General features: G+C 48.7%; 1 protein-coding gene across 1 annotated transcript in view; it reads left to right on the top strand.

The window, feature by feature from the left end:
* Positions 1 to 9,052: 9,052 nt before the first annotated feature.
* Positions 9,053 to 9,950, top strand: part of ADAMTS14 (ADAM metallopeptidase with thrombospondin type 1 motif 14) — a gene marked incomplete at its 3' end in the record, with an annotated part of 71,765 nt that continues 70,867 nt past the window's right edge. The window contains 1 exon segment of the mRNA XM_014940356.1: positions 9,053 to 9,182. Coding sequence (XP_014795842.1) covers positions 9,053 to 9,182 — 130 coding nt within the window.

The raw sequence follows: 9,950 nt of genomic DNA, 5'->3' as shown, positions 1-9,950 counted from the left end.
AATAGGTGCTCAGTAAAGAGTAGACTTAGAAATACGATTAATATAGGGATTTTTATTTTATTATTTATTTTTTTTTTAAAAGGAAGAGTGAAAAATAAAGTTCATCAAAACAAATGAGGGGGGAGAGGAGCCCAGTGGCAGAGGGGGTGATGGGGCAGTCTGTGGTCCGGGTGGGAACCCGGATGGAGGGATGATAAAATAGGATGGGGAGCACAAAAGCAGGAGCACACGCTCCATCTCTCCCAGCAGCTGCTTTCATCTGCTGCCAGGGGCGGGAGGCACAGGCAGCAGAAATTCAAATGTGGAGGGTGGAAAGAAAAATATCATTTCTAAATAGCAGTGGATTGTTTTTTTTTTTTTTTTTTAAAGCATTGGGATGGTTCCTGCTGTGAGAGCCCCAATTCCCCAGGGTTCGCTTGCTTTTAACTTAGCCACCCATTTTGGTTTTCCCTTTTGTGTTTTTTTTTCTCTTTCTTTTAAATGCAGAAATATCTGACTATTTTGTCCCTCCCCAGCTATTTCAATGTTTGGATAGTTTGGTGCTGATGTAGTAGGACAGTTGATTTAGCAATTTGCAAGAGGCTGTTGATGCTGTTTTTTCTCCTCTTCTTTTTCTTTTTAATGGAGCACGTGCTTTTTGTCTTCACAGAACCACAGTACAACTCCATTTATTCTCCCTTACTCAAAAAATTACCTGCAGGCACCTTTGCTTTGTACAGATCCATCTCTTTCTCCTGCCAGGCTGCAGATCCATCCCCTTCTCCTGCCCCCCCACCCCGGGCAGCAACCCTTGGAAGTCCTGCCTAATAGCCCTGACTTAATTAGGCAGGATTTTTAATTGCTTAAGAAATCTCAGCCCCTTTAGTCTTGATAATGAAGGCTGGAGCTTTGCATCACCTGGACCAAGCAGCTCAAAGGCTTCTTTCTGCTTTCCCACCATCCTAACAAGTGATTTCCAGCGCGGGGCAAAAGCAATTGTCTGGAGAAAAAAACAAAAAAAAAGAAAAAAAAAGCCTTGGAGATGGGAATGCGTTTGAACATGAAAAATCAACCGTGCTGTATTTATATCTTCTTGTCCCCAGGCTGGGAAGGCAGGAACCTGTCTCTCTCTCTCCCAGATGATAAGTTAAGCCTGGCTCTGAATGGGTTTTGGAGGGATTTGCTCCAGCTGAAGCTCGCAGTGTGAGGCTGGGGGGGGTCCCCAATGTGGGGGGAATGGCTGGGAGATGGGGCATAGCATCCTCAGGGGTGCCAGGAGGCCTGGTCCCCATCAATTCCCCCATCCTGATGGCTGCAGTAAATCCATTTGCTGCAAATTCAGGTGATGGTTTTGCTTCTTCTGTGGCTGGTTGCGATGATGGGGGCACAACAGGGTGCCTTTGCACCAATCTCCCTGCTGAGATTCCCCTCCCCTCAGCATCCTCCATGAGCTCATCTCCTCCCTTCCCAGCTATGGGTTTTGCTGCTTGCCCGGGGGGCAAAAAAGGCTTGTGGGGTCGGTGCGGGGGGGCCAGGGCCGTGCCTGCCCCAACTCTGTGGCTGAGTCCTGCTCCAAGGAAAAGATGGGCAATTCTGAATGCTTTCAGCTGGAGTAAAAGCAAAACGGGGAGAGATATATAGTATATTAATAATATATTAATATATTATATAGAGAGAATAATTATAGAATGTATATTATATACTATACATTGTTCATTATGTATGTTATATAGATTTTATATAGTCTATATAACAATAATATAAAATATATGTACTATAATTATTCTATATAATACAATATATTATCTACATTCTGTATAATAATACATATATAATATATATTCTATATAATACGTGGAATTTAAACATGAAGTGATATTTAAAAAGCAGCTGTCAGTAAGAGGGGGGTAATGAGCTGGCCCCCATCCTCAGAGGGGTGTGTTCCCTGCCAGGAGTGGTGTTTCAACCCAGGGGGGCATCAGCAAAGGAGTGTGCAGACAAAAATGCTCACAAAAAGGCAACTCAAAAGGGGTTTTTATGCTGTTTTCCATGGGCTGGGGCTGCTAGCTTGACCTTCCCACTGGAAACCGTGGAGGTTCAGGGAGCAAAACAAACCTTTATTTGTTTCACCTCTTTATTCACTCCCCACTCCTGTTTACCCTGGGTTTTCAGACCTGGCTTAGCTCAGCTGGGGAAAGCCCACGGAAGGAATGCTCGTTGGCTGATTTCATTGATTTTTTCGTGAAAACTCAGTTTTTGCAGGTTTCTGACCTTGGCTTAACCATGTTAAACTCCTATTTCTCTTGCTCTCCCCGCCTTCTTGCTCAGGGCTCTGAGCGCAGGAATAAAGCCAAGGGGATACAAGGTAATTTTGGGGCAGATAAGTAAGCATTTAAATCCCAGCCAGCAGTCCTGAGGGATTGATTTCAGAGCAGGAAACACAGATCCCCTGGCTGATTTTCTGCTATACTGACCCGATCGTATAACATCTATCCTGGTAACATCCATGAAGCAGCTCCATGAAGTCCCAGTGTTCATCCCTGGTCTGCATATCGTTTCCATGGGGAGACACAGGGCATCCCTGCAGCTCTGGGTACCACTGCCCATTTTTTGGGGCTTCGTATTATCCCTGGTCTGCATATCGTTTCCATGGGGAGACACAGGGCATCCCTGCAGCTCTGGGTACCATTGCCCATTTTTGGGGGCTTTGTATTATTTACAAGCCTCTTTTTTTTATTTTTTATTTTTTTTTCCAAACCTGCAGGCTCCTTGGAGCCAGTTTTGTTTTTTTTAAACCCTTTTTTTTTTTTTTTTTTTTTTTTTTTTTTTCCCCCAACCCAAACCTGCAGGCTCATTGGAAAAGGGGAGCCAGCACCTTGGCTTTAGGGATGTGATGCCTAAGGATGGGGAGCCAGGATGGTGAGCTCCACGCCACAACAAGGGCAAGGAGAGAAACCACCACCTGCCAAAACCACCCAGGGTCCTGCCATCGTGGCTACATTTGTACACACTGGGGTGCATCATGGAAACTCTTAATGTCATGTACAAAAAGTCTAAACCCACCCCTTATCCTACCTATGGAAAAAGTTGTTCCTGGCATCGAAAATACTCTTTGCGACAACAGCCCTGATAGAGCTTGAAAGAGATGAGATGTGGGGTTGGAGTGTTTAAAAAAAAAAATTAAAAAAAAAAAAAAATAAGGCTCACAGCTGCCTTAAGAAACTGTGCTAGTGGGCCTTTTGCCTGTGCCAGAGGAAATATATAAAAATATACTATATATTTACATATCAAGGTATATAGGAGTGAATGTCAAGGCTGCCATGCTAGCAGAGCCTTCCCTGTGTGCACCAGGCTGGATCACGGCATTTTTCATAGAATCATAGAAAGGTCCAGGCTGGAAGGGACCTCCAAAAGTCATCTAGTCCGACCCCCCCGCAGTCAGCAGGGACACCCCCAACTAGACCAGGTTGCCCAGGGCCTTGTCGAGCCTCTCCTTGAATATCTCCAGGGATGGGGCCTCAACTACCTCCCTGGGCAACCTGTTCCAGTGCTCCACCACCCTCACAGTAAAGAACTTTCTCTTCATCTCCAATCTAAATCTGCTCCCCTCCAGCTTAAAGCCATTAAAGCCTCATCCTGTCACTGCAGGCCTTTCTAAACAGGCTCTCCCCAGCCTTCCTGTAGCCCCCTCAGGTACTGGAAGGCCGCTATTAGGTCTCCCTGGAGCCTCCTCTTCTCCACGCTGAACAACCCCAGCTCCCTCAGCCTGTCCTCGTAGCAGAGGTGCTCCATCCCCCTGATCATCCTTGTGGCCCTCCTCTGGACCCTCTCCATCAGGTCCATGTCCTTCTTAGATTGAGGGCTCCAGACCTGCACAAAATACTCCAAGTGAGGTCTCACCAGAGCAGAGCAAAGTGGCAGAATCCCCTCTCTGGACCTGCTGGCAACACTTCTATTGATGCAGCCCAGGAGGGGATTGGCCTTCTGGGCTGCAACTGCCCACTGCCTGCTCATGTCCAGCTTCTCCTCCACCAGCACCCCCAAGTCCCTTTCCTCAGGGCTGCTTTCTAATACCTCACCCCCTGGTCTGTACTGATGGTGAGGATTGTTCTGGCCCAGGTGCAGAACCTTGCACTTGTTCTTGTTGAACCTCATGAGGTTCACCTGGGCCCACCTCTCCAGCCTGTCCAGGTGCTTCTGGATGACATCCCAGCCCTCTGGTGTCACCAGCTTGGTGTCACCAGCAAACTTACTGACGGTGCATTTAATCCCTCTGTCTATATCATTGATAAAAATGTTAAACAGCATCAGTCCCAACACGGACCCTTGAGGGACACCGCTTGTCACTGCTCTCCATCTGGAGTTTGAGCCATTGAGTACTAATTTTCCAAACCCTTCACCCATCATGATGGGGTGCTGTATCCCCATCAGTGCCTTAAGGGCACCTGTGCTGGGAGAGGGCAGATTGCACCCAGGAGGGACCAGGAGCTGGAACCCAACCTGGGGCCACCAGGTGCCTCCAATTTCTGCTCACAGAGCAGCAATGGTTGCATTTCTCCTCTCCTTCCCTCCATGCTCAAGGCTTCCCGAGCAGTGAAGGAGGGATGCTCGCTCCTATGCGCCAAAATACCCTGGATCCTCATCAAAGAAGGTTGGGTTTTTTTTTTTATTTTTGGGCCAGTTTGGGAGTCTAGCTCCATTGTCGTAAAAGCATTGATTTTTATGACTTTTCTTTTTTTTTTTTCCCTTCTTTTCTGGCTGCGGCGTGGGGGTAACGTGGCAACGGTGACTTTTGTAGCTGTGTACTGCTACTGGTTAATGAGATTATTTTTTAAATGGATAAGCTTATAGTTATTAATGTTTCTATTTGCCTTCCTGACCCTGAGGGTTTGGTGTATGCTGAGACACGCTTTCCAGGTTTTTCTCTGCAGTTAGAAGTGCTCTTTTCTCATAATAAAGGTCACCAATAAGGGTATAATTAAAAGTAATTAAAAAAAACCCATCTATATATAAGGAGACATGACGAACTTGTAACCATTGGCAGTGCTAAATGCTATTCACTGTCTATACAGGGATACAAGTTGTCTTTTAAATCCCTATTAAAACGTATTTTAATATAAAACATATTAGGAAAAAAAAAGAGGAAAACCACCTTTTTGGAACTGAATAAAAGCCCTGTGACTTGGTCTGCGGGAAGTTGAGGGTCAGAAGCTGTCTGGTAACTGAGGGTACACCCTAATTCCTTGCAGGTGTGAGGGTAGGGGTGCTATGTGATGGGTGCAGGCGTGTTTCCTCGCTGCTCGGCCGTCGCTTTTGGAAGGATCTTGCTTCTCGTGAGTAATATTTTACTGGAGAGTTGCCCCACGTTCATCCGTGTGTACCCTGAGATCAGCTGCCTCCCTCCAGAGAAAGCAAAGCTTTCTGCCAGGAACTGTTTTTCTGGCGGAATAAGAATGCGTGTAATAAATAACGTGCAATAAACAAACACATAAATTCCCTGCATGGGGGTGGTGGTGAGAAGGTGGCCAGGGACCACATCCCAGCTCCCTCATCCCCCTGTGGAGCTCCCTCTGAAGAAGCCAGCCTGTGGGACCCCCTCTATTTTGTTAAGATTATCCATAGGCTTGGGTTTGGGGTTTTTTTTGACTCAAAAATACAACTGTTCTTGACCAGATTCTCCCTTTCTGCATCTTTCCATCAGGTGGGGGCCCTGGCCAAGGGACGCCTCTTTGGGCTGAGCAGAGGTAAAGGGAAGGGGGCTCCTCTTACCTCAGCCAGGGTTTATTTTTTCCCCTCCCCTTCTGGGTGAGTAGAAATCCTTGGAAGCTTAAATTCACGTGTCTTTATGTTTTTTCATACATCGAAAGGGGAAAATATGCCGAGGAGCCAATATTCCGCTGGCACGTGGGGCTGCAAGGGGAAACCTGCCCCAGCTAAATCACTGTAGTTATCAGGGGCTTCAGGGCTGTGGGCATTTTTTTTATTTAAAAAAACACAACCAAACCCTTTTTTCCTATTTTCTCCACCCAGCTGTGGTAGCTCTGCTTAATGTAAAATGTCAGATGTACCCAAGTCCCATGGACATCAGCTTCTTAGTACCAAGCAGGGAGTATTCCCTAACTGTCAGTGAAAATAAAGGGTGTTTTGGGGCTGGGGGGATGATATAATTTCTATTTATTGAAGCAGGGAGGGCGCATGGGAAGAGGCTGAGCTCAGGGGAGCTGATGGTGGGCCCTGGGCGAAAGCCGTGCTGGGGAGGCACGTGCTGGCGCGGGGCCACCCCAAATAGCTCTGACATAAAATAATAATAATAATAATAATTTCCATGTTTTTCTTTCTATGATGTACCTCTCTAGCAGAACACCCCCCCGATGAAACTGTTGGAACTCTGCAAAGAGAGCGCATCTGTGTTTCATTTTATAGCTGAAGAATAGTAATTAAGATGCTTTTGTGGAGCCAGGGCTTGGAAAACTAAAAATAAAAGCCATATAGGCCCAATACCAGACCTCCGAGCACCATAAACTTTCCTTTCCCCCCTGTTCTCACCCTCCCAGCCCCATCAGACCTTCGAGAATGGCTCGGTTTGGGGCCAAGCCCCCCTGTTGTTTTGGGGAGCGAAGTGGCAGGTCCAGGGTGTGCTGCGGAGGCAGGAATAAATTGTGGGCTGACAGGGGATGCTGCAGAAAAGAGGGATTTTTGGCTAAATCCAGAGAAATGATACAAATGCCATCCCGTGTAGAGGGGAAAGCATCCTTGTGGGCAGCACGAGGAGGTTTTCTGAAGCCTCGGAAATTGGGGGCATCACGTAAAGCATTGAGGTTGGCTCTTTCCTTGCAGTGAAGCGTGTACAAACCATGGTCCTCAGGCTTGAAATGACTTTCCTCCTCTCTTTCTCAAGTTGGACCCGTGAATATTGCAAGGGAAAAAAAAAAAGGCAAAAAAAAAGGCCAAAAAAAAAAAAGGCCAAAAAAAGGTGTTTTTCTGGACCTTCACCACCTCAAGGTTGCTTCTGAGCCCATGCAAATGAAAAATTAATTTCCCCCGGCTTGAGCTGAAAGGGCTGAAAGAGGAGATGGGGCTCAATGAGACTCACTCGAAAGCGCTCGCCGGCTGGCAGGGCTCGTGCGGGAAGGATAACTGTTGGCCAAGTGGATGAAAGAGGCCCCGGGGGACTGGGAAATGCTCAGTGGCTAGCGTGAAGAAGCAAAAAAAAAAAAAAACAAACCCACTAGATTTGAGTTTTACACTCCAGTAAGCTTAATTTTCGCAGGAGGACGATTAAAAATTAATAAGATGGGGAAGGGAAGCTGGGCACGGCTAACCTAGTTTGTGTTGGGCTTCAACGGGGAAATCAATATTGCTGTAAATAAAGGGAAGGGCTTGGGGGTGCCAAGAACGAAGGCAGGGATGGATGTCTCCCACCAGCCAGCCCTGTGGTGTGGGTGCATATTTCAGTGGGGACAGCTCGTCTCCCTAGAGATGAAGCGATGCTGATGGGGTTTTGGGCGATGCTGAGGTCAGCATCCTGCATCCCTGGGTGGTCTGAGAGAGGCTTTAACATCCAGTGGGGTCCCAAGGATACAGCATATGTATTTCTTTTGGATGCCATAGCCATCAGGTATCTTTAAGCCCGTAGGTAGGTACTGTGCTGTTGAGAAGGAGCGGTTAAATAGATTTCCACCCCATCATGGCAGGGAGCCCCTCACCCAGGTGTCTGGGCTGCCTTGTTTAAACTGAGGTGGTGCCTGAACTCTGCGGTTCTGCTGACCCAGAGTTCAACATCTGCCTCAGCCGGGCTCCGTGTTGTGTTACAATGGCAAGGATGGGATTATTTTTTTGGGGGGGTGGGTTTATTTTTTGCTTTCCCAAGGGCGGGACTGGGCTGTGCCAGAGGAGCTTTCACCGCAAACCTTGCAGTGTGGTTCCTAGAAGGAGAGCAACTTTTTCCCCTCCTTTTTTCCAAGCCTTCACTGCTGACAGTAGGGGCTGGAAGTCGTCCAAGGCTGTCGGTATAAATCTCACTGACCTTGTTTCACCATCCCTTAACTTAACAGTTTGGCATCTCCCATCAGCCGGGGCCCGGCCTCAACTTCCACTTTCTGGCTCGTTTATTCCATTTTCAGCTTTATGGTTTCATTTCCCAAGCTTGTCTTTTCATCCTTGGGTGGGCAGGGGGTCTGAGGGGGAACTCTCAGCCCCTAAAAACCTCCCAGCGAGGTTGCCAAGGAAAATATCTTGCAGGAATTTGGAGATGCAGCCATAACGGAGTGCTCTTGTTGCCCAGAGAAGCTGTGGCTGCCCCATCCCTGGAGGGGTTCAAGGCCAGGCTGAATGGGGCTTGGAGCAACCTGGTCTGGTGGGAGGTGTCCCTGCCCAGGGCAGGGGGGTTGGAACTTGATGATCTTTAAGGTTCCTTCCAACTCTGACCATTCTATGATTCTCTAGGAGATGGGCTTTAGCCCAAGATGAACTTGAGCCCTGCTCACAGGAGAAGAGATGCTCGGAGGCACAGCATGACGTGGTGAGGTGGGATGAGGGAAAGATGCTTCCCATGGGATCTGGCTGGGTGCAGGGCTCTGATACCAGCAAAACCTGCCCAGGTGCCATTGGGAGGACACGTGCCCCGGTAGGGTTTGGGCTCCATCCTCATCTGGGTGCAGGGTGTGCATCCCTATGGGAATTATTATCCCCATCTTCCTGCCATAACTGGATATTGCCGTTTGATGGCCAGCTGCTTCCAGGGGTCACTGGCTGCCCTGTGCCACGTGCTCGGGGGATGCTGGCCTCGCCAAGGAAGCAAAAAGGTTGGCAGCCTTTGGAGACATGGGCTGCGGGGTGGCTGGTGATGGGAAGAAGGCAGGACCTTGCACAGCAGGGATTCACTGTGGTTTCCCATCCCGGCTGGCCCAGCCGCTCCAGGGACCCACCTTTTCCTTTGGTGTCTCAAAAAAGGGCATGACCCCTCCCAAAAATCCACAGTGTCATGTGCTACTTGCTTCCTGGGCTGCTCAATCCACGTGAAGGACTTGGTTTTCCACCTGCAGGCAAGTCTCACCTTAAAAAAACTCTGATGATGCCAGCGCATCTGGGGCCTCGTGGAAGAACGTCGCTGGTGGCTGCCATCGCTGCTCGGCTTCCCGACAGCATCCAGCGTCCTCGGGACACCATTAGCAGGAGGAATCTGGTGGCAGGATGTACCAGAGGTGAGTATTTACACTTATATTCTCCCTGAGCAAAGCTTTGTGGCTCTGAGTTTGTGCGTGGGTGTTGCTGAAGCTTGGGGTGCACAAGGAGGGACCCCAAGGGAGGCAGGGGGGAAGCATGGCTTTGCTTTTGAACTTCTTGGAGGAAAAGCCCAGAAGCCTTTAAGTGGTATCCCTGGACCTTTGTAGAGGATCAGGACAGCTGGTTGGGTTTTATTCAGGGTGCCTGGTGAGCTCGGCATCGCAGCCAGGGAAGTGCTGGCCTTGATAGGGAGAGGTCAGAGGAGCTGGGAGACTGTGGAGGGGCACGGGAGCTATTCTCGTGCAGGAGAAGAGCTGTAGGAAAGGCAAGAAAATCCAAATAAATGGCACAAAAACTCCTGGGTGCAAGCAGCTGCGAGCAACATTCAGATAAGACAGGAGGAAAAAACTTTCCGAGAGGGGAAAAAAAAAAAAAAAAAAAAATGTCCTGGGGGCTCGTGGAGGCTCCCTCCATCTTTGGAGGTCTCAAAGCGTGGATTAGGGAGAGATCTGTCAGGAATGATCCTGCCTCGGGGCAGCCGGAGACCAGATGATGTGCCTGTCAGCTCTCTGCCTCTCAGAGCAGGGCTTGTGCTTCTCCTCCTCCTCCTCCTCCTCCTCCTCTTCCTCCTCCTCCTCTCCTCAAAGGAGCACAGCACCTTTGTGCCCTTCCTTGGTGGTCTTCTAGCAGCGCTCCTAAAATCTACCTCTCCCCTGGAAAGAGCAGAAATCCTGGAAAAGGGATGT

The sequence above is a fragment of the Calidris pugnax genome, unplaced genomic scaffold (assembly GCF_001431845.1).
Source record: "Calidris pugnax isolate Ruff unplaced genomic scaffold, ASM143184v1 scaffold39, whole genome shotgun sequence".
NCBI lineage: Eukaryota > Metazoa > Chordata > Aves > Charadriiformes > Scolopacidae > Calidris > Calidris pugnax.
The sequence above is the reverse complement of the archived record's forward strand: the minus strand, read 5'-3'. Positions and strand labels throughout refer to the sequence as shown.